The following is a 25,674-nucleotide window of genomic DNA, read 5'->3' on the forward strand; positions in this document are numbered from 1 at the left end:
TATGTTAGTCAGGCTGGTTTCATACTCCTGACATCAGGTGAGAGCCACCATGCCTGACAGAAATGTAATTTTTTTTTTTTTTAGATGGAATCTTGCTCTGTTGCCTAAGTTGGAGTACAATGGCACAATTTTGGCTTGCTGAAACCTCCACTTCTTGGGTTCAATTGATTCTCCTGCCTCAGTCTCCTGAGTAGTTGGGATTGCAGGTGCCCACCACCACACCTGGCTAATTTTTGTATTTTTAATAGAGATGGGGTTTCGCCATGTTGGCCAGGCTGGTCTCGAACTCCTGACCTCTAGTGATCTGCCCACCTTGGCCTCCCAAAGTGCAAGGATTACAGTCATGAGCCACTATGCCCAGCCATAAACTGTTAAAAATTAAACAATTATTTAGAAGCAACATAGATTTAGGACTCTAAGAACTATAGTATAGGTAAGATAGAAACTTAATTAAAGTTGAAAATGTAGCATGAGATTCAATAATAAAACTTTAAAAGCACTTTTTAAAGGTATTGAACACATAATTAATTGAACCAAATTAATTGCAGCTATTCCTTATTTGCTGTGGACCTATATAAGTTACTAATGTATACACTAAAAAACATTTATGTTGGCAAGACACAGTGGTTCATGCCTATAATCCTTACAGTTAGGGAGGCCGAGGCAGGAGGATCACTTGAGCCCAGGAGTTTGAGGCCAACCTAAGCAACATAGGGAGACCTTGCCTCTACAGAAATAAGAAAATTAGCTGAGCGTGGTGACACACACCTGTTGTACCAGCTACTCGGGGAGCTGAGGTGGGAGGATTGCCTGAACCCAAGAGCTCAAGGTTGCAATGAGCTATGATCATGCCATTGCACTCCAGCCTGGGCAACAGAATGAGGAAAAAAAAAAAAGAAAGGAAAAAAAACCGAAAAGCTTTATGTTCATGAGAATTTCTGGACTGAGCTGGATTTTTTTTTTTTGGTCATTAAATAAATTTTATGTTCATATACCTGTATTTCAATGTACTATAGATGGTAAGCTGAAATTAACAAAATGTTATATATATTTTTTCTTAGATCTACGTCATTTGTCAAAAGTAATAACAAAAATGGATAAAAAATTATTGAGTATTTTAACTTAAGAATTCTGAAACAGTACATTCTAAATTAGTTGGCTGCAAATGAATGTAGCTAGGAGATATTTATATTCCTGTCCTGTTTTGATAATGCCGTTATATTTGTTGCTGTGTCTTTTCTTTTTGTTACTGAGAATGGCATTAATAGTGAAAACTCATGATTATTTCAGAGGTAGTATAGTTATTTTTATTCATAAATTCTTTAGTGTGTGTGTGAGAATGTTGGTATCAGACAAAGATGTTAGTAAAGTAATTTAGACCTTTTTTGATCATTAATAACAAAATATTAAAAGTTTGTATGTTTCAAGTTCTTTTGGATTTTTAAACTACAAGGATATGAAGAAGGGTTCTATCATGTTGCGTGATTGACAAAATGTCTGCAAACCAAGTGCATGGAAAGAAATGTAATGAGGAAGTGAAAGTCAAATCATAATGAAAATGATGAAACGCATATTGCAGCAGTCGTCCAAGAAGTCCTAATCTCATTTGGCTGACTCATCAGTGGGTGTCATTGGTCATGAGGGAGATCTATTCTTAATACTAGACAAATATGTTTTTAATTTCAGAACTTCAAAGTAGAAAGCATTGTTACTGATTTTGTACTCTAATTTTTATATTTGAAGGTTATAATATTTACACATTTACTACTTTAGGAAGAAAGCTAATAATAATTTTTAAAATTTATAATAGTAATATCATTACCATCTCTGCAGCTAGTATTCACTGTACACTTACTCTGTACCTCTGTTCTAAGTGCTTTATTTTTGTTGCTTAATTTGTACTAAGAATCTTATAAAAGTAGGTAGTATTATAATTCCAAATTGATAGGTCACATAGGTTAATGAAATAGAGAGCTGGGATTTGAACCCAAGCAATATTGCTTTACAGCTCATGCTGATAACCTTTTGCTTCACTTTCTTCAGATGTGATTAATGTCAAGATAAATGATTTAGATTTTATTTTTACTTTTGTGTAAAGTCTAAAATTTAGGTTTTATTTTTTAATTAATGAAATTCTTTATCCTTCACAATTTCAATTTCAAATATATTGCCTCCTCAAGTTTCTGCTCAATATCTCCTAGTATTATGTATGTTAATTCCTTTCTCAAGAAGACTTTCATTTTATAATTATATTATAATATTTGCCATAGAATCTAACAACTATGACAACAGAGCCATGCGTGTAATAGAAGCAAGAAGTTTCTGATTTGGAGCCTCTTAGAAAAAAACCAGGAGAGGTTCCTCTCAGTAGTATATCTCTTATACATCTCTTTCTCTACCTTTTATCTACATTACTAGATGTAGAGATACTATAATCATAGTCCAATATAGCTAATACTTTAGCTTTAGCATTTATAATTCCTATATACATTTTATATAGATTTAAATTTTTATATTTAAAATTTCTGCATACATTTAGGTACTTCTGACATTATAGTAATTCATAATACATTTCCTTATCAAGAGGTTACTTATTCTGTATCTTCAATTATTAAACCACAGATAGACAAAAAAGGGACTTACAAGTATTTGGAGGGAAAAACCACAAAGTTTATGCATGAAATTCATGTGCCTTAAGGTGAGCTCTTTACCCTTTTTAAGATTTTACTCAGACCTGTGATGTTATATGAAATTCTAATGAAATTTATCTGGATTTCTATGCTGTAACAGATAAGAAATCTATAATTCCATTTCCATGATTTAGAAATCCAAAATGCTCTGGAAGCCAAAAGTTGTCTTAACCCTTATAGTGGCAAAACATGATCTGAACTGATAAGGATATTGGTGGTCTTTATTTACCCCTTCTTAGTGTGAATATACATTTTGCTACAGAAATATTGACATTTATTTGGTGTGTTGCCTCAGACTCCACTAGGATGTGATATATATGTTGTATTACCTTTCTGAAATCCAAAATATTCTGAATTTTGAAATATATTTGGCCCTAAAGTTTTTAGATAAGGGATCGCAGACCTGTATAATCAGGTACATTGACTACATACAGTACTATTGAGGACTAAGATATGGAGCTAAGGTTTATCTGGTAACTTAAATATATTTTTAAATACAGCAATGTGAGACCTTTCACTATGGAGCAGTGCTTCTCTCAAATAATATGGATCTCTTTTAAGGAAAAAAAAATCTCATTTTGAGACTTGCCAATTTTAGTTCTAAAGCAGTTTTCTTTTAAAATGTCTCTCACTATTCTCTTTGAAAATGGTAAAATACATTTTTTGTTATCATTGAACTGAAAGTACAAAATGAAAATTTGCAACACTTGTGGCCTGTAGAATGTATCCATTAACCTTTTACCTCCAGGGTTATGTCCTCTACCTACTTCCAGTTGAGATTCATTGTCATAATGAGCAACTCTTACTGGTTAGAAGTATATCAGACTTCTCAAGTGTGCTGAGGTAGAAAGAAAAACATAAGAAATGATGTGCTAAAATAAAAGATAATGTACTTGAGCGACATTGTCATCAGAAACTAATATAAACATCTGTTTCCAGCAGCATGGTGAACCAAGTACCTGGATCAAGGTACCAAGTACCTTCAACTTTCTGCTGAAAACAACCTAAAATGCTGGATAAAATAAAATCTTAAATGCATCAGTGCTCTGGGCACAAAGTAGAGGGTACTTAGACAAGGCTGAGTTCTGAATCTGGCTATTGCCTTGAGGATATTTGCCAAATCAGGTGAACTTCTCTGTTTATAGCTTTGTGGGGCTCAGTGATCAGGAAGCAAAGCCAGTCAAGGTGGAGCATTTAGCAGGAAATAGTCTTCCTCACTAATTTGCAGCCCCATTGTACTGTTACCTTGTAAGTAATAAGGATGATACAGAAATTCTTTCCCTTTATGTCCCCAAGGTTTCTACAGATAAATTTTTTTCTAGGATATTGCTGCAAATCAAAAAAAAGTCACTGAAAATGTGCTGCTACAAACCAGCCCTCACACTAGTTTGCAGCATGAATTCACACTAAACCATAAGCTAAGAATTTAAAGTGATCCTGGGCTGTTACTACTCCCAAGGGTCTGATAAAACCTAACATAATGATCATTATCAAAGAATTCCCACTGGTAAAGTTCTAATGAAAATAAGTGGAAAAATTACAGACCATCCAAGGAAAAAGGCACAATATACGAGAATCAGTTGAATCAGATCTGCAAATAGTTCACATTTTGGAATTATTAGATATAAAATAGAAAATAAATGCATTTAATATGTCCAGTAAGAGGCTTAAAAATGAAGAATAAAGCAAATATTTTGAAAAAGAACCAGAAGTTCTAGAAATGAAAATAGTAATTGAAATTAAAATTCAATGGTTAGGTATAAAAGCAAATAGACTGTTGAAAAAATAGCATAATGAAAGGTAAATCTGAAGAAATTTAGAACACAAGATAGACAAGAAAATGGAAAACATAAAAGAGATTAATAAAGGGAACATTTTTAAGAGAAAAGACAGATTACCTCCAAAGGAATATCAGGTTTCAGTTCGAGTAATGGAAATAAAAGACTATAAGATGATATGCAAAACAAAATAACAATGTAGAATTCTGTAGCAAAAATATCTTTCAAGATCATGGGCAAAATAAAGACGTGGCCATACAAATAAAATCTAAAAGTTCACTGACTATTTTTTAAGCAGAAGTAAATGGTCATAAGTAGAAAATCTGTGATTCAAGAAATGATCGAAGAGTGACAATTATATGGGTAAATAAAAATAGACTTCATAAACAATATTAGCGTCTTATGAAGTTAAGAAAAAGCTATATTATAAACCAGGAGAAGATGATTGGAGCTAGCATTTAAAGATCTTTGTATTGTTACCGGTTATGGTGGCTCACACCTGTAATCCCAGCACTTTGGGAGGCCGAGGTGGGCAGATCACTTGAGGTCAGGAGTTCGAGACCAACCTGGCCAATGTGGTAAAACCTCATCTCTACCAAAAATATTACAAAAAAAAAAAAAAAAAATAGCTGGGTGTGGTGACCCACACCCGTAGTCCCAGCTACTTTGGAGGCTGAGGCAGTAGAATCGCTTGTACCCGGAAGGTGGTGGTTGCAGTGAGCTGAGATTGTGCCACTACATTTCAGCCCAGGTGACAGAGCAAGACTGCGTCTCAAATACATTGTTTAGGAGCAGACTAAAGATAACTGAACTTTTAGAAGTATATATCAAAATGTTTAAGGTAACATTTCAGTGATAGAAATATTTATATAACCTTCACACTAGAAGATGATCTTTAAAAATGAAATGAGAAAAAAGAATCATAATCCGAAAGAAGGCAAGAAAAGAAAGAGCAAAATTAACATGGAAAGAGTGGGATACCAAAAAGGATGGTAGAAGTAAATCCTAATACACGCATGCCTTTAAAAACAATATTCATTTATATGGGGTTTAGGAGAGAGATTACAAGGAAACAGAGGAAAATGTTGAAAGTAAAATGATGGAAAAACACACACCAGGCAACTTTTTTTTTATTTTTTAAATTTTTTGTGTGTACATAGTAGGTATATATGTTTATGGGGTACATGAGATGTTTTGATACAGTTATGCAGTGTCAAATAAGCACATCATGGAAGATGGGATGTTCAACCTTCAAGCATTTATCCTTTGAATTACAGATAATCTAATTACATTCTTTATTTAAAAATATGAAATTAAGTTATTATTGACTATAGTCACCTTATTGTGCTATCAAATAGTAGGTCTTATTCTTTTTTTTTTTTTTTATACTCATTAACCACCCTCACCTCCCTCCAACTAATCCCCCACTACCTTTCCCAGCCTCTGGTAACTATCCTTCTACTCTTTATGCTCATGAGTTCAATTCATTTGATTTTTAGATCCTACAAATAAGTGAGAACATGTGATGTTTGTCTTTCTGTGCCTGGCTTATTTAACTTAACATAATGATCTTCAGTTCCATCCATGTTATTGTAAATGATTGGATCTCTTTTTTTTTTTTTTTGAGATGGAGTCATCTCCTTCTGTTGCCTAGGCTGGAGTGCAGTGGTATGATCTCAGCTCACTGTAACCTCCACCTCCCGGTTCAAGCGATTCTCCTGTGTCAGCCTCCCAAGTAGCTGGGACCACAGGTGCTAGCCACCATGCCCCACTAATTTATGTATTTTTAGTACAGATGGGGTTTCACCATGTTGGTCAAGCTGGTCTTGAACTCCTGATCTCAGGTTATCTGCCTGCCTCAGCCTCCCAAAGTGCCAGGATTACAGGTGTGAACCTCCGTGCCTTGCCTGATCTCATTCTTTTTTATGGCTGAATAGTAGCCATTGTGAATATGTGCCACATTTTCTTTATCCATTCATTTTGTTGATGGACACTTAGGTTGCTGCCTGGCAAATATTAATGGAAAGAAAGCTAGTATATTATTTCAAATAGACTTAAAGACAAAAAGAATTGATACATAATGGTGAATGGTTCATTTGGCAGGAATATATATGTTTTAAAGTTACATGCAATTAATAACCATAGCCACAAAATAAAGCAAAAAACTAACAGATGTACAAGGAAAAAATTGAAAAATTTTACCAGTATAACAGGAGATTATATCTGCCTTAGTATTTGATATAGAAAGCAGACCCCCAAAAAAGATTAGTACATTGAAAATTTTAACAGTGCAATTAATAAGCTTGATCCAGTGAACATATATTTCATCCACACACCATAGAAACATCAAATGAATCATTATGAAAATTAATCATGTACTGGGCCATGAAACGAGTTTCAGCAAATTTTAGAGAATTGATATCCTATACACTATTATAGTACCAACTCAGTTAAATTAGAAATAGATAACAAAAAAAACCCTTTTTAAATCGCATGGAAATTAAAGATATTTTTCTCAGTATCTCATGGATGAGAGAAGAAATGTTGGAAGTTGGCCTGTTCTTTAATAGGAGATGTTAAATCATACTTCAGGTCTGCTTGCAGCAAACAAAAATCTGAAAAATGGCCCAGATAAAAAGCTTTAGATTCTTGACAGGTGAGAGTGTGCAGGGACGCTAAGGACTGATGGTGGATTGGTTCTCCCAACAGGAAGGATGAAATTTTTAATAAATGGTAGTGGAACAATTTTATGTTCATATGTGAAAGATGAAATTGGATAAAAAATATGTGTATACATTTTTGGTAAGTTGAAGATTTAAATGTAAAAGGCAAAAACTATAAAACTGCAGACCATAAAGAAAACGGTTAATAAATTCCACTGTATGATAGTTAAGTACTTTCTTATTAAAAGGCAACGAATAGAGAGACTGAAAAGACACGTCATTTACTGGAGAAAGATATTTGCATCACATGTAAGTGTTAGTATCCAAACATTACAAATCATTAAGAAAACCCATAGAAAAATGGGCACAAGGCTTCAATAGATATATGGAAGAAATCCAAATGGTATGTATATAGATATATATATTCATATTCTATATTGGTATACAGATATATTTGAATGAATGAAAAGGAAAGGAGCTCCAACCTGTTACTAATCTGGGAAATGCAGATTGAAACAACAAGGAGATACAGTTTCATAGTTGATGTGGTCTTGCTCTGAGTCCTCATCCAAATCTCATCTTTTTTTTTTCTTTTATTTTGAGACAGAGTCTCGCTCTCTTGCCAGGCGCCAGGCTGGAGTGCAGTGGCGCGATCTCAGCTCACTGCAACCTCCACCTCCCGGATTCAAGCAATTCTCCTGCCTCAGCGTCCCAAGTAGCTGGGACTACAGGCACGTGCCACCATGCCCAGCTAATTTTTGTATTTTTTTAGTAGAGACGGGATTTCACCATGTTGGCCAGGATGGTCTCGGTCTCTTGACCTCGTGATCCACCCACCTCGGCCTCCCAAAGTGTCAAGATTACAGGCGTGAGCCACCGCGCCCGGCCCCCAAATCTCATCTTTAACTGTAATCCAAATTGTAATGCCCGTGTGTTGGGGAGGGACCTTGTAGGAGGTGATCAGATCACAGGAGTGGTCTCTTCAAGCTGTTCTTGTGACAGTGAGTTCTCACGAAAATTTGGTGGTTTTATAGGGGGCTTTTCCCCATTTCGCTTGGCACTTCTCTCTCCTGCTGCCGTGTCAAGAATATTTGCTTCCTCTTCCGCCATGATTCTGAGTTTCCTGAGGCCTCCCCAGCCATGCAGAACTGTGAGCCAATTAAACATCTTTCCTTTATAAATTACCCTGTCTCAGATATGTCCCTATAATTAGCATGAGAACAGATAATACAATAGCCATCAGACTGACAAAAAACAATTTTGGCAAGTACGTGGAGCATTTGGTTTATACATTCCTGGATAGTGATAACTGATTTAGCATTCTTTGGTAAGCAGTTTGTCATCACTGAAAGTTGCAGAGAAGAATATTCTGTGACCAAATAATTCTACTTCTTGACATATGTTCAAATTTTAGATGTATACCCAAGAGAAATTCTTGGCACTTGTATTCCAGGTGATATGAACAAAGACCTCTATAACAGTACTGCTTGTAGTAGCCCCAAACATAAGCAATTAAACGTTCCTTAAGAGTTTCAGAAATTATTGAATATTCACAAAATGAAATACTAGTCTCTATAAAAATGAATTAGTGCTAAAATAATGTTAATGAATTTGATGGGGAGGGGGGAAACAAGTCCCAGAATGTCTTCTATATAATTTAATTTTAAATGATGATTAAATGTGGAAGGCTAAATAATGTTTAAGGATTCTGGGAAAAGTATAAAGAAAAACCTTTTGTTAATTCAGTCATTATTATCAGTTAAAAGTGTAGAAAAATAAGTCAAAATTCTGTTTGGTAAAGCATTTTGTGTTTAGTATGTTTCTTAGTTATTTTTGGCAAAAAAAAAAAAAAAAGGCTATTACTGTGACACATCTAATTCTCTGTAATGCAGCATGTTATGTTAGGTAATGCTGAAAATTCTGTGGCTTTCCCTTTTCTTAGTCTCTGTAAAGCATTTCTCTCTTACCAATGTTAATACCAACCTAAGCAAAAATGCTCTCCTTTGACCTTTTGGGAAATGATCAGAGAATTCCAATATGTAATTTTATTTTTCTTATCCTAGAGTAGAATATCACTATGACATTAAACATAACATGCAGATATGCAGATCTCTGTTAGACACCTTAGGAGATGCATGAGCTGTATGTACAACTGTGAAAAAAAGAATGGTACATTTAAATCCCAACCCGCCTTCTCAAGATGCCGCCATGGCAGGCATACAGTAATGCTCTTCATGGGTTCCAGAGTGATTGTACTGGGTTTGTTTGAACTCTCTACTTCTATTTTTAATTTTATTTTATTTATGTATGTCTCTATAGAGACAGTCAAAAATTGCCAGTGCTGGGCTGGGAGTCTCACGCCTCTAACCCCAGCACTTTGGGGAGCTGAGGCAGGCAGATCACCTGGGGCCAGGAGTTCGAGACCAGCCTGACCAACATGGAAAAAACCCATCTTTACTAAAAATACGAAATTAGGCATGGTGGTGCATGCCTGTAATCCCAGCTACTCAGAAGGCTGAGGCAGGAGACTTGCTTGAACCTGGGAGGTGGAGGCTCCGGTGAGCTGAGATTGCACCATTGCACTCCAGCCTAGACAACAAGAGCGAAACTGTCTCAAAAAAAAAAAAAAAATTTGCCACTGCTGACTATATTGCAGATCATCACAGTGGGGTATTGGGAAAAGTTTCCAATTAGCAGTAATTCCACTCAGATAAACCTCATTGGCTATGATATTGCCATTCTGCAAAGCTTAAACTCTCCGCTTTTAAAATTCTCCTTGTGAAGAAATTTTTTTTCCTTTTTTAGAATGTAGAAGATTGGGAGCCTTAACATAAATATGTACTTTGCTAAGGTGAATAGTACATTTATCTACTTTTTTGAATAGCAATGTCTTGGCTTTAGAAATTCCTTTATTAGTGGTTGTATTAATTACTTGGATTAAGCTAGTTATATGCCTAAAAATTAGAGTATATTTCTCAAATCCCACATCATATTCTTTTGGCTTTTTTTTTTGAGTGATATTTGTTATATATCACAATTTTATGTGGCTTGTTGAAATATTGTTCTTAAAGGTGTAACAAAGGGAAATACTACGTCACAAGCCCAAGTTTCCTTTTATTTATTAATATATTTTGCTTTATGAAGCAAACTGACCATGCACATTATTAATACTCCACTAGTGAATAGTTATTAATACTCTGCTAGTGAATGGTTTCAGTTCATTTTAAGATACAATTTCTCATTAGACTAGAATTTTTAAAATAAATAAAATTGAAAGTTTTCTTGATTTTGTTGTGAAAAATACAGATCTTTTTGTAGTAATATTGCATATTTATATATTCCTGAAAACACTAAAATTGTGCACAGCTGATGGGCCAACTCACTCAAAATGTGCAGCTTTCTAACCAGAATGCTAACAAAAATAAATCTTAATGAGAATACTAGAATATGTTAAAACATATATTAAATTTGTCACAAATAAATTGTATGGTCAGTTTAGGATTTTTACAAAAAAGATAAACAGTGTGCAAGGAAGGGTTGAAGCTACAGGATTAGGGAGGCCAGGGTAAAATGTGTAAAGATTTGGAAAGAAGAGCTCATTAAGTACTTCCAAGAAAGAGCATGTGGCCAAGCTGTGCCAAGAGGAGGAACATGGGTTGAATGAGAATTGTGTACCGTACTGTCTTTTCAGCAGCTTGCTGCTTTCCACTGTGTTAGCCTATTTTAGGTTCAACTGTTGTTATTTGGTAGTACAAAAAGAAAGGCTGAGAAAAATCATGTATAAACCAATATGACTTATGTTATACTAAAATTATTCCCTTATTTACCAATGGGCTAATTCATGTTATGGAAAAGGTTTGTAATAGAACAGCCTGTACTAAGAATACAGAGGTGGCTTCTGTTTTTGACTTAAGCTCTCTGATAAGTCCATGACCTTTTTAGGATTTGATTTTTGTGTGTGAAGTGGAAATACTACAACTAAAAATAATGTAGTACAGCGTTTTCTCCCTTGAGCTTATTGTTTTAATTTTAAACTATAAAAATAATAAGCACATTAAAGAAAAACTGGAAAGTGGAACAAAAAACCAAAAATTACCGTTAGTAATGTAAACCACCATTTTCTTTTTTGTATATATTTTTTACTTTTTCACCAGTTTTTATAAGCTTTTTAATTTTTTTACATTCTTTAAGTTAGTCATTTTTAACAGCTACTAAATATTAAATTGAATAGATGTACTTTAGTTTACCATTTCTCTGTTATAGGAAATGTAAGTTTTTTATAGTTTTCCATTGTCTTTAATAATTCTTGAATGAATATCTGTGTGTCCCTCCATACATTGTGGGCTGGGAAGGGAATATGTTTTTGCCTACATAAGATTATTTCACAAAAATCATACATTTGGAATTGTTGGGTCAAAGAATGTGAAATTTTTAACAGTTCTTGATATACATTTCCAGTTAGCTTTCCAAAATGGCCCTAAGTTCTTACCCAAAATTGTTTAGTTTGTATTTTTTAAATAAGGTTTTTATATAATTTTTTAACTTATGTATTTGTTTGCTATTTGTATTTACTTAATGTGTGAGAAAAGATCATTTGCCTATTTATCCAGTGTGGTGGACTTAGTGTTCTAAGTGGATAGTACTCTGCAGACAGCATTACTACCCTGAACATGCCTGATCTTATCTAAGTGGATAGTGCTCTAAGGTGCTCTACAAGGATAGTTTAGAAACGGCTTTTTTTCCTTCTTGAAAATACAATGACATCAGACCTTACTAAGATAATGTCAGTTTTTCAATGTCAATACTTGGTTTTTAAACTCTTTGGCATATTTGCTGCCATACTATTTATTTACATCTTAATGAAATTTTATTGTAAACTCATAATTAAAAGGAATAACATACTTGCAACCATTCAAATTAGTTACTTGTGAGAATATTTAGTCAATAGTTATCAAGAGACTGATTTTTGAGTATGTTGCATTAATGTAACTCACTATTTCTGTTTTAAGTAGTATTGCTAAAAATATAAGTTCCTTAAGTGATTGAAGATAACTCTAATGACCAGAAATTTGAATATTGAACTTAGCCTGGTCTATAATTTTGGCTTTGCTTTTTATTAGCTTTAGAACCTTAGGGAAATGGCTTACTTCATTCCCATTTCCTTATTCTTAACAATGAATTTCAGTTTTTTTATTGTTACCATTTAGGATGTTTCCTACCATTAAGGATTCATTTCCAAAATAAATTAACTCTTAAAGACAGTTGGTACAGCATTTTACAGAATAGACATATAATTTGTATTATGAGTTCATTTCCATCTGAAATAATTATGACTTGAATGTCTACTCATACTGAACAGTTTAATAAGATTCATTAGGAATACGAAAGTAAAAGACCAGGCTAGGCCCAGTGGCTCATGCCTGTGATCCCAACACTTTGGGAAGCTGAGGCAGGAGGATTGCTTGAGGCCAATTGTTTGAGACCAGCCTGGGCAACATAGCAAGACTCCGGCTCTATAAAAAATTTGAAAATTAGCTGGGCATGGTGGTGTGCCCTTGTGGTCCCAGCTACTGGGGCAGGAGGATCACTTGAACCTAGGAGGTGGAGGTTATAGTGAGCCATGATATCACCACTGTACTCCAGCCTGTGTGACAGAATGAGACCATATCTCTTAAAAAAAAAAAAAAGAAGAAAAAAAGGCTCTTACTCCTCATGGAATTCATAGTCGCAAAGAAAGGACATACATTGAACTAAGTAGTAGTTCAGAGTAGAGATGGTGCATTTTAAAGCCTATAACAGAATCTGTAATGTAGTAAAATCTATGCAATTGTTAGCCACTGCTATTTAGTACTTTTTTTTTTTTTTTTTTTTTTGAGACGGAGTTTCGCTCATTACCCAGGCTGGAGTGCAATGGCGCGATCTTGGCTCACCGCAACCTCCACCTCCTGGGTTCAGGCAATTCTCCTGCCTCAGCCTCCTGAGTAGCTGGGATTACAGGCACGCACAACCATGCCCAGCTAATTTTTTGTATTAGTAGAGACGGGATTTCACCATGTTGACCAGGATGGTCTCGATCTCTTGACCTCGTGATCCACCCGCCTCGGCCTCCCAAAGTGCTGGGATTACAGGCTTGAGCCACCACGCCCGGCCTAGTACTTTTTAATTTCTAGGTGTAATGGAAGATAAATGGAGATTTAAGCGACAAGGCAAAAGTGAAACATTGGAAATTAATCACTCCCTTCTTTAATTGGACACTGGATACACTAAAGAGTATTTGTTTAGGAAGCAAGATTTCATTCAACCAATTCTGATTCATTATGTTTTTAAAGTCTCTATGAATACAGATACTTTGGTGATAAAATGAATAATTTGGTCACTTACATAGTACAGGATATTAATTCTTTTATATATTGTGTGTTCATATATGTGAATGTTTATGTATGTATGGTTTTCATAAGAGATTGAAACAGAAACCAAATCTGTTATCATTTGATCTTTTCCTTTTTACAATGTCTTGATGTTTCTAGTTATGGGTACACAGGGACATAAGAACTGGATATGGAAAGAATGCTGTTAAGATTTAAAATGCATAGGATTTGAGTCATTGGTACTCATAGGTGTTGTGTACATACTGTTGCCAGCACATATTGTGGTTAGAGTTTTGTTTCTGGAGTCAGTCTACCTGGATTTAAATTCTAACAGTTCCACTTATGCTTAAATTCTGATTCATTTTCCTCATCAATAAAGTTGAGTTAATAATAGTGCCTACTTTATAGAGTTTAATCGACAGTTAATTGAGATAGTATATGTAAATTGTGTAGCACAGTGCCTGAGCCCCAAAGTATTATCTAATGCTATTGCTAATGGAGTGCTCTGAGGGAGTGCTCTGAGGGTAACTATTTCTGGTGGTAGCTCCCAGAATCCAGATAAACTGTTCTACATCTAAACTTAACCAGTTTTGTCTTTTATATACTTACATAAAAAAATAAAAATTAATTTACTGGTTTTTAGAATTCTTGAAGTAACCTGCCAACTATGTCCTAAGCAAAATAAAACTCTGGAGGTACCTCCCAATTATTTCAGTTACACAAGCATAAATGCATTGAATAGGATAATAGCTGGGTTTTCACTGAATTTAGAAATGAGTTATTTTTATGAGCCCTGGAAAATTAATTAAATAGCACATTAGCCTATCGCTTTCCTCTCTGGCCTGTTGTTCTCTCATGATAGTTTTTGAATGGAAGGGTGTTTAAAATGCAAAACAAAAATCATTGGAGAAAATAGAAATGAAAAAAGAACAGTTTAGTAATAGCTATTTTCCACTCTCCTTGAAAGTGCAGGGACAGTTCAGACCTTAATAAGAGAATGTCTGCCTTGAAATGTCAGTACTTGAGATGATAGACAATGCAGAGTTTGAAAGTACTGGAATTTTAAAATAAACTTATAGTGAATTTAATTTAGCTAATAATAAATTTAGTGAATAAGAAATGTTATCTTGTTAGACTCATAGAAGGAGAGAGTAGAATGGTTGGTAACTAGATACTTGTGGTGAGGCTAAGAGGAGGGTGTAGGGAAGTGGGAGATGTTAGTCAAAGGTACAAAGTTTTGGTTACACAAGAGGAGTAAGTTATAGTGATCTATTGCATAGCATGGTGACTATAGTTAATAATAATGTATATTTCAAAATTCCTAAAAGTACATTTTAAATGTTCTCACCACAAACAGAAATAGATATGTGAGGTGATGGATATATTAATTAGCCTGATCTAATTGTTTCACAGTATATACATGTATCATAATAATGCATTGTACCCCATAAATATATATAATCATGATTTGTCAATTAAAAATAAATAATGAAATAAAAATGTTATCTTTTTGGTATGATATGCTGTAAAAATAGTATAAATAGTTTCTTTTTATAGTAAACATTTGAGATTTGAATTTTAAAATATTGCTTAAATAATATTTCAAATGTATTATTTTCAGGATTGAACTATTTGTACGACTATTATAGTAAAATCATAGCTCCTTAACATGCATATATTAAAAGGTCTTATAATTCAAAGAAATAGTCTGTTCATTTTAAATAATAATAGCCACTACCTTTTAGGTGGTTAGTATGGGCTAGGTACTTTACTAAGTATTTAAAATACATTATTTAATTGTGTTACTACCACCCATACACCTGGTCCTATAAAGCTGTACTTTATTTACAGCTGTTTCAACTAATATATTTTCCTTGTATTATAATCATTATTATCTTTATTATACAAATGTTATGCTTAAATATTACGTGAGCTAATTGATTGTAAAATGTCTCTGGTTTGGGGATATTTAAAGATGTATTTTCTTTTTCCCAGAGTTTAAGAATCTTAAATATTGCATCGATAATTGTTTCCTTTGTTGCAGAACTATAAGAGTAAATGGGTCCAGTAATTGGAATGACTCCAGATAAGACAGCTGAAACTCCAGGAGCTGAAAAGATTGCAGGATTAAGCCAGATTTACAAAATGGGAAGCTTGCCTGAAGCTGTTGATGCTGCCAGGCCAAAGGCCACTCTAGTGGACAATGAGTCAGCAGATGATGAACTCACAAACTTGAACTGGCTTCATGAAAATACTAATCTTCTAACAAACTTCAGCCTTGGAACTGAGGGTCTTCCAATTGTTAGTCCATTGTATGACATAGAGGGAGATGATGTGCCATCCTTTGGACCACCTTGCTACCAGAACCAAGAAAAAAAATCAGCAACTTCAAAACCCCCATACTCCTTTAGTCTTCTCATTTATATGGCTATTGAGCACTCTCCAAATAAATGTTTGCCTGTCAAAGAAATTTATACCTGGATTCTGGACCATTTTCCATATTTTGCTACTGCACCAACAGGCTGGAAGAATTCTGTGCGACATAATCTGTCCCTGAATAAATGTTTTCAGAAAGTGGAAAGAAGCCATTGCAAGGTCAGTGTTTATGAACATTACTTTATTTGGTGAGGTGGTGGAATTAGTTAACATGAAGCCCTTAAAATATCTGGAAACTGGGGAGACAAAAAGTAGTCAAGTCAGATTACTTCAGCTGAACTTAATTATATTCATCATTTGTTTTCATTTGAGATGTTTTAAAATTTCTTAAATATTGATATAGATTTAGCAGAATTATGTTTCATCTACTATAGGTACCTAGATTAGTCTTTTAATTATTTCAGTTCTTTGTTTCTAGTTTCTATAATGTTCCTATAACTATCAGTATTTGATTCTTTATTCAATATGATAATCTCTGCCTTAAAATCAAAGTATTGACCATTTAAATTAATGAAATTAATATGGTTGGATTTAAATCTATCATCTTGCTATTTATTTTTCTTTCCTACTTTTCCTGCCTTTTTTGGGTTGAGGTGTTTTTTGGTTTTGGTTTTGGTTTTTTGGTTTTTTGGTTTTTTTTTCTTTTGAGACAGTCTTGCTCTGTCACCCAGTCTGGAGTACAGTGGTGCAATCTCAGCTTACTGCAACCTCCCATCTCCTGAGTTTCAGCGAGTCTCGTGCCTAAGTACCCACAATAGCTGGGACTACAGGTGCATGCCACCACGCCCAGCTAATTTTTGTATTTTTAGTAGAGATGAGGTTTTGCCATGTTGCCCAGGCTGGTCTTTGAACTCCTGACCTCAAGTAATCCACCCACCTCGACCTCCCAAAGTGTTGGAATTACAAGTGTGAGCCCCTGTGCCTGGCCAAGGTGTTTTTCTTGTTTGTTTGCTTTTTTTTTATAATGTTTCAATTTTATCTCTACTGTTGGCTTATTATTTATTTATTTTAGTGGTTGCTATACGGTTTTCAGTATACATCTTTTTCATTGTTCCACCTTTGAATAATATTACACCATTTCACTTAACTGACTACAGAAAAAGTTGCCTGACATCTGATGCCCTATTGGATCAATTTCTTTTGCCTGGAGACAAAAGATTTAAAATGTCCCATTTTTCAGTTTGGCTGGCAATAATTGTTTTTAACTTTTTTGTGGGGTGTGGGTTTAGAATTCTAGGCTGACGTTTGTTTTCTTCTCTATATTTTAAAGATGATTTATTTGTCTTCTGGCTCTCATAGTTTCTGGTGAGGAGTCTGCTGTCATTCTTATCTTTGTTCCTCTGTATATAATGTTTCTTTTTTTACTCACTATCTTCAGTATTTTTTCTTTATCTTTTTATCACTGCTTTTCAGTAGATTGACTATAATGGGCCTAGTTGTGTTTTTCTTTATTTTTATCTTACTTTGGTTTCTCAGTGATTCTTAAATGTGTGGTTGATTGTCTTTCATTGAATTTAGGAAATTTTTGTTCATTATCTCTTCAGGTATTTCTTCTGCCTCACTCCTACTTTTAGGACTCCAAGTAAAAATGTATTAGACCATTTGCTATTCTCCCACTCTCTTTTAGTTTGGATAATTTTTATTGATCTTTCTATAGGTTCACCCTTTTTCTTTATTGTGTTCATTCTGCTGATAAGCCCCAGTGAAGGACTCCTTCATATTTTTCATTTCTAATGTTTTTATTTTCCTTTTAAAAGTTTTTATCTCTGCTAAAATTCCCCACTAGATCCATAAACATATTAATTATAGTTATTAATTATAGTTATTGAAACTCGATATCTGGTCCATCTCTAGGTCTGGTTTTGTTGACTGTTTTAATCTGTTGTTTTTGTATGTCTTTTATAATGTTGGATTGAATATCAGACATTGTAAAAGAATAGCAGGGACTGAGGTAAGTAATATTTCTACCCAGAAAAAGGCATGCCTCTACTTCTGTCAGGCTGTTAGTGTGAACAGGTATTGGTCAGTCTAGTTAGTAATTGAGAAGAGTTTTGGATGTTTGTGGTTGCAGTAGTTACCTTCAGTACACCACAGTCTTCAGACTCCTACAAAGACGGACTGCCAATACTTTGTGTTTAAAGTGAGGCCTGGAGTAACAGATGATTTTTTGTCTCAGCATTACTACTACAACTTCATCTTCCTGCTTGTGCCATATTTGAGGGTGGGAGAAAGTAAGATAGCTCTCTCTGTTGCCTGCAGTCTTCCTCTGGAGCACAAGATGGAGGCCAGTAGAAAACGACCTAGCTAGTGGATGCAGACTCTTCTTCCTGGAATGATAGGGATTCTAAGCTGTCATGCTAACTCACATTTGGTCTTTAAGAATTTGTTTTAGGCCGGGCGCGGTGGCTCAAGCCTGTAATCCCAGCACTTTGGGAGGCCGAGGCGGGTGGATCACGAGGTCAAGAGATCGAGACCATCCTGGTCAACATTGTAAAACCCCGTCTCTACTAATACAAAAAAATTAGCTGGGCATGGTGGCGCGTGCCTGTAATCCCAGCTACTCAGGAAGCTGAGGCAGGAGAATTGCCTGAACCCAGGAGGCGGAGGTTGCAGTGAGCCGAGATCGCGCCATTGCACTCCAGCCTGGGTAACGAGAGCGAAACTCCGTCTCAAAAAAAAAAAAAAAAGAATTTGTTTTAAAATTCAGGGTTTTTTTTTCTTACATTCTTTTACAACTGCCATTTCTGTGCTCTGCCAAAGGTAAGAGTTCGTATGTTACATCTCACCTCACAGGATGGACCCTGTCACACTTTATTTTATTTTTTTATTTTGAAACAAGGTCTCACTTTGTCACCCAGATGGTTCCTGGCATGAAGGAGTTTAAGTTTTAATAAGTAAGGAGGCAAACAGTTAATCATAATACAAAATAGAAAGAAATGTAATAATGGCAACATGCACAGTCAGAGAGAAGATGATTAATTATTACCTAGTACAGTGGTCCCTAACTTTTTGGCACTAGGGACTGGTTTTATGGAAGACAGTTTTTCTGTCTTGGGTGGGGGCATGGGAGATGATTTTGGGATGAAATTGTTCCACCTCAGAACATCAGGCATTAGATTGTCATAAGGAGCGTACAACCTAGATCCCCTCACTTGCGCAGTTCACAATAGGGATTCAAGCTCCTATGAGAATCTAATGCCTGGGCTGATCTGACAGGAGACGGGCTCAGGCGGTAATGCAACTCAGCCTCCACTCTCCTCCTGCTCGAGGCCATGGACCTGTACTGGTCTGTGGCCTGGGGTTTGGGGACCCCTAACCTAATAGATGTGGGAAAATTTTATGGTAATGTTTGCCTTTGAAGTGTGCTTTGAAAAAAAAACAGGTTTTAGAAGGGTAACATATGTCAAAGGGCAATAGTATATTCTGCAGGAAGTTTGGGGCAGTAGGCATATTCTCTATGGGTGAGGAATCTGTGAGAGCAGGGTGGAAAAGCAGAGTGATCCAGAATAGAAGTGTGAATATCATGCTAAGTTGTTTGGACTTCAGTTCTGAGAGCAAACCAGTCAGATTTTAAGCCAGGAACATGATGGAGATTCCCTGTATTTGATTTGTGACAGTGTGAATGATAGAGCAATATATTATTTTAAACAGTATCTGAATTCATTTGCCAAAGGAATGTTACAGTTACTGGTACCATGCAAATGGAGATAGTTTCGGTGAAGATACGGGATTTGAACACTTGATAATCACTGTCCTCCTTATGTCTAAATCCACTGGCTAATTTTCTGTATTATTCAACCTAAAATTGCATTATATGATATGATTAGCTCTGGGAATTCATCTTTTCCTTGGTTTGAATAACACTGTGCTTAATTATTTGTTTACCTGCGTGGACTCTCCATCTTTTTCTTCTGCCACTTGCCAATTAAACTTTAGTGTTCACTATTTTGTCTTTTTTGTTAATGTAGTGTTTTCTTGAATAATCTCGTTCATTCCCATGGCTTCATATGTCATCTGTAATCTAATGACTTCTAGATCTTTCTCCTAAAGTCCAGACCTAAATTTGCAACTAAATTGGATCTGGAGGTATCTCAAATTCAGTGTGTCCAAAATTGGACTTTATTCCTCTCTCTTCTCCAAGGATCTATCTAGGATTCTCAGCTAGAAATCTGAGTCATCTTGAGTACCTGCCCTTTGCAATGCCTAAGTTATTTGAATGTCAAATTTGAAAGGAATTTAGATATTATCATGATGAACTTCCTTATTTTTTAACCAGAAAAATGAGATAGGTGGTATTACTTGATCTTGGTCTACAAAGCCTATCAAAGTCACAGGTTAGACTCTAGAAAAAACAGTATCTAGTAGCACCTACAAATACCTACAAGTTGCTTTTTGATTCTGGCCATTTCTTGTAGTTTCTACCATAACATTGGCTTTAGTTCATTCAGGTGTTCCCTGACTTCTTACCAAACTGAACTATTATATAAATTGAGAAGTCAGCATGAAGGATTGGATTCAGGTATATTCCTAGACCCAGATAGATGTGTGACTTGTTAAAGGTAGACTCTCTGAGGTCTGAGCCTCATTTTTACTTCAGTTTTTGTGACTAGTAACCTTTGGTAATATGACATACTAAATAAAAGCCTGACATGTTAATATGGTTTTCAAGACCCTCCCCAGTTTGGCCTCTGCCTGTCTTTGCAGCTTTTTTTCTTCACTACTTCATGATCCATCCCCATGAGACTATTTGCTATGCCAGTATACTATAAATAGTCCTTGCTTACTTAGTTCCTCTGTCCACACTGCATTTTCGTAATTCGCTATTAGTTGAGGTAACATTCCCTCAAAGCCCAGCTCACAAGTCACCTCTCAAGCATCTCCTGCTTTTGTGTACTCATCTTGTGTTTCTATAGCATTCTGTTTGTTACCTTTAAAACATACATATCCCAGTTGTGTAAAGATTTGCTTCTCCCACTAAGGAGGATATAAGAGCTCTCTGAGGTCAAGGCCTTAGTGGAATAGTCACGAGAGAGAGAGAGAGAGAAAGAGAGAGAGGGGTTGAACACTTAGGTTTCTAATTTTTTTATTATAAACATTGCTACAGTGAAAATCATCTCCCTAGCCTTCCTTTCTTTTTGCCATCTTTGACATTGATCCCCCCTTTATTCTGTTATTTTTCCTCTTATTTTGGTAATGTTATTTACTGTCTTTTTAACATTTAACATTTAACATTATACATTACATCTTTCATTAGTCTTCATTTAAATTTACCCTCATAGTTACCAGTATCGTTGACTATTTCTTATGCATTGAGAATTTCCTTAGTAAGGGTCTTTTGATAGTAAACACCTTAATTTTTGTTCAAAAATTACTTGTGTTGCACTCTTGCTCTTGAAGAATAGTTTGTGTGTTTACATTCCTAGACTCATTGTTTTTGAATAATCACCTGTCAGTATAATTGGCTTAGCCTTAGTAGTAATGTCTTTTCTTTTTTTCAAAAATTTCTGAAAAGTTTTAGCTATTGTTTTTCTAATTCTTTCTATTATCAGGAACCATGTTAGATTATAGTAAACCTTTTCACTGTATGTTTTGTATGTTCCATTTTCTGGCTCCTTCATCTTCAATTATGTCTAACATACTTTTATCCTTACCTATTGAGTTTCTAAGTTCAATTATATATTTTTATTTCTAGTAGCTCTCTTTGGTTCTTTTTCAAATCACCTTGCTTTTAGTATCTTGCTTCTTGATTAATTTAAACTTATCTTTTAACTTTGAGAAATATTTCATATTGCCTTATCACAGTTACAATATCTGAATCTTTTAGGTGTACATTTGTTGTCTTTGCTGGCTCTCGAGTTATCTCTTGTCCTCCCAGTCCTACAAGATGTCAAAATGGAGGGTCAAGTTCATCATATTTTGGCAGATACCTGTAAGGTTAAAGCCAGCTTCAGATATCTTTAAATTCCTGCTTTCACTTTATTTTTGGATCTTCTAGATTACTCAGTTTCCTGCAAGTCCAGCGATGCCATTAAAAATATTTTTAAAATGTTTATTAACTTTAGTTGTTTTCAGCAGAGAGGTCCATTATGTCATCTAATCTATTATATAGCCATAAACAAAAACACAATTTAGTTTGCAGTCTGTATGCTATTATCAGTAATCATCAGACCTAGGGAAACAAGCTGATCAGAAGCTATACCAATAGATCAAAAATAAAAGAAATTAAAAGGAAGAAATCATATTATGACTAACAAATCAGAGGTTCAGAAACAGCCAGAGCATTCACTGTGTAGGAATTTGCCCTCTTGCTAGAACATTTTTCTTGAGGACAGGAGCTATTTCTTCATTTTTGTGTCTCTAGCATGTACTCTCAAGCCTAATACACAGTGATACTCAATTAACATGTATAAAATTTAGTAATATGTATATATACTTTTGGGAGTGTTTGTTTGTTTGTTTGTTTAAGATGGAGTCTCACTCTGTCACCCAGGCTGGAGTACAGTGGCACGATCTCAGCTCACCACAACCTCCATCTCCCAGGTTCAAGTGATTCTCCTACCTCAGCCTCCCGAGTAGCTGGATTACAGGCACCTGCCACACTATGCCTGGCTAATTTTTTGTATTTTTAGTAGAGACAGATTTCAAGTTTGAGGTCAGCAGTTTTGAGGCCAGCTTAGCCAACATGGTGAAACCACCCATCTTGACCTCCCAAAATGCTTGGATTACAGGTGTGAGCCACCATGCCTAGCCATAGTAGTATGAATAAATAGGTTCACTGTGTAAGATTCCTAGATGGGTTCATGGGAGAAGTCTGGTGTTTCATAATATTAGACATAACTGTGTGCCTTTAATGACCTACATTTTAAGGACTATTATAATCTGTTTTCTCTTGAAATACTAGCTTTATGTTTCTAGCCAAATTCTAATGATAGTATGTGGTCTACCTATCCAATTTCCCACTAGATTAAAATTCTTATTCTTTCTTTTTACAAAGGCTATTTTAGAATATGCTACTGGATAAAAATGATTTCTGTACATAAAATATCTGAGGAAAAAATACATTTACAGGAAAATATTATTATTATTTTCGAGATGGAGTCTCACACTATTGCCCAGGCTGGATCTTGTTTCACTGCAACCTCCACCTCCCAGTTTCCACCGATTCTCCTTCCTCAGCCTCCTGAGTAGCTGGGATTACAGGTGCCTGCCACCACACCTTGCTCATTTTTTCTATTTTTAGTAGAGACAGGGTTTTACTATGTTGGCCAGGCTGGTCTCAAACTACTGACCTCACTACTGAACTAGTGAGATCCACCTGCCTTGGCCTCCCAAAGTGCTGGGATTACAAGTGTAAGCCACCATGCCCGGCCAGTAAAATGCTTTTTAAAAATTACCTTGGTAATTTTCCAATAAAATGATTTTTTTTGGCAGCGCTCCACAGTGGGAGGGAGAAAGAGTCTTGCTCTGTTGCCCAGGCTGGAGAGCAGTGGCGCGATTGTGGCTCACTGTAGCTTTGACCTCCTGGTTCAAGCAGTCCTCCCACCTCATCCCCTTAAGTAGCCAGGACTACAGGTGCACGCCATCATGACCAGCTATTATTTTAATTTTTTTGTAGAGTTGCAGGATCTCACTATCTTCCCCAGGCTGATCTCGAACTCTTGGGCTCAAGCAATCCTCCCACCTCAGCCAGAATTATAGACATGAACCACTGCACCCAGATCAGATTTTTTTTGTAATGGGGGAATTGGAAATAGGGAGGAGGTTGGAAGTTCGTGTGAATTTTTTTTTAGTGTTGGGAATTTTGAATATGTAATTTCCAAGGTTCATCATTGGATTTTATTCTTGAATTGTGTCACTTAATTCTTTTATACTTTTAGAACTATTGTGTTTATTTACTTATGATGGTATATAAAAGTCTACTAGGTATTTAGACATATAGGCAGGAATAGAGGTGATGCGGTGAGATTAAAGCTCTAAGTTTGGAATTGATCAGCATCACTTCTGAGTGGATGAATCTAGGAAAAGTGTGGTGTAATGAAGCCAAGGAAGCTAAGTTTAAATGTGAATGGCCAACAGTGTCAAATGTTTTAGAACTCTTGAAAATGATTGGCTAAGAAGAAGTTGTTGAGAAAGTAGCAGCCAAAAGATTAGCATTCAGAATATATAATAAGTGCTGTGCTGATAAATGTTTAACAACTGGCTAGGGATGGGCTGTTTAGCTTTTGCAGATTTCCATGCTATAAATATTTCCATCGTGGCCAATTTCAAGCTACCAACATCATGTCATTAAATGTGGAGTTGAGAAGAGATGTTTACAATCAACAGTATACCACTATATAGAAGAAACTCGTATAATTCAATAGGAAAATGAGAATCTAATAGAAAAATGGGCAAGTATATGAATAGGCAGTCCACGAAAGAGGAAATACAAATGGGCCATAAACATAAAGATGTTCATCTTACTAGTAATGTGTATAAGGGACATACAAATTAAAAGAACAAAAAAAGCAATTTTATCTATTAGAATTCAAAAATTTTAAATATTTGATAATATTAAATCAGATGGGAACATGAGTAAATATTGATAGTTTCACATCATTGACAAAAGTATATTAGTATGACTATTGTTTAGGGCACCCTGGCAGTAGTTATTAGAATTAGAAAGGTGCATGTCCTTTGACCTAGCAGATCATATTCTGATTTCTCCCCTAGAGTAACATTCATACTTGCACACAAGAAGATGTATATAAAAATATTCACGTTGGTATTATTTTTAGTAAGAGTTACAAAATTACATGTCCAGTGGTATGATTTGTGGTAGTGCTCAAAAGGGAATTGGTCATGTCCATAATTTTTAAATATATACATTTTTAATGTAATTAACCTGAGTGTTTTATATGTTCAGGGAAAGGAAGGAATTAAGGAGGTAAGAGCTAGAGAATGGGCAAGGATGCAGTCCAGAGTATAGGTAGAATTTGATAAAGAAAAAGAGGGAAATCATCTTATAATAAATAAGAATAAATATAGAAATTCTATTATATCGTCACAAAAATTAGCAAGCTATCACCACAAGTCAGGGTGGGAGAGAAGGAACTTGTAAATCATCTTCATAAAAATCAGTAGACTATTTTGCCTAAATGAGATTTAGACAGAAAGAGATACATTCAATAAATTTGGGAATGCATGTGAATTTTTTTTTTTTTTAATTTATGAAATCTTTCTTGGGTCAATGACACAATGACGGTATATTCCTTCCAATCTGTGGAAGTCAAATAAATTATACTTAGTTGCATTAAATGTTAGAATTGGATATGACAACCTTGACAACACTTTTCTGATGAATGGCTGTTATCTAGAGACGATAATCCCAATAGAAGGCAGAATGGCAAGGTCTAGATCAAACTATAAAGTGGTAATGATACTCAGCCAGCTGATACAGCTGCTGATTAGACTTTTTTTTTATCCCTATCATCTGTACCATTTTTACTGCTCTGAAAAGACAGGTCTAACAATCCTGGTTTGGTATTTATTTGTCTCCGGATTTTAAATCTATTAAAGTTACATATGGTTGTCTTTTGTTTTGGTTCAGATTGCTTTGGTTTGGGCTTTATGTTTTAAATGTCAACATCTGTCTGGGCACAATGGTACACACCTGTAATTCTAGCACTCTTGGAGGCTGAGACACGAGAATCGCTTGAACTCAGGGGTAGAGGTTGCAGTGAGCCAAGATCATGCTACT

At 35.2% G+C, this 25,674-nt stretch overlaps 1 protein-coding gene and 1 non-coding gene across 2 annotated transcripts in view; one reads left to right on the forward strand and one right to left on the reverse strand.

The window, feature by feature from the left end:
• Positions 1 to 25,674, forward strand: part of FOXN2 (forkhead box N2) — a 70,161-nt gene that overhangs the window by 21,283 nt on the left and 23,204 nt on the right. Inside the window, exon 2 of the mRNA XM_012465468.2 lies at positions 15,544 to 16,094. Within this exon, the coding sequence (XP_012320891.2) occupies positions 15,558 to 16,094 (537 nt within the window). The 5' untranslated portion in view covers positions 15,544 to 15,557. The remainder of the gene's footprint in view (positions 1 to 15,543; positions 16,095 to 25,674) is intronic.
• On the reverse strand, positions 9,743 to 9,881 carry LOC135269878 (U4 spliceosomal RNA). The gene has a single exon (XR_010338116.1). It is a non-coding gene; the product is annotated as a U4 spliceosomal RNA (small nuclear RNA).

The sequence above is a fragment of the Aotus nancymaae genome, unplaced genomic scaffold (assembly GCF_030222135.1).
Source record: "Aotus nancymaae isolate 86718 unplaced genomic scaffold, 86718_ANA_hifiasm-v0.15.2.pri h1tg000057l, whole genome shotgun sequence".
Lineage (NCBI taxonomy): Eukaryota > Metazoa > Chordata > Mammalia > Primates > Aotidae > Aotus > Aotus nancymaae.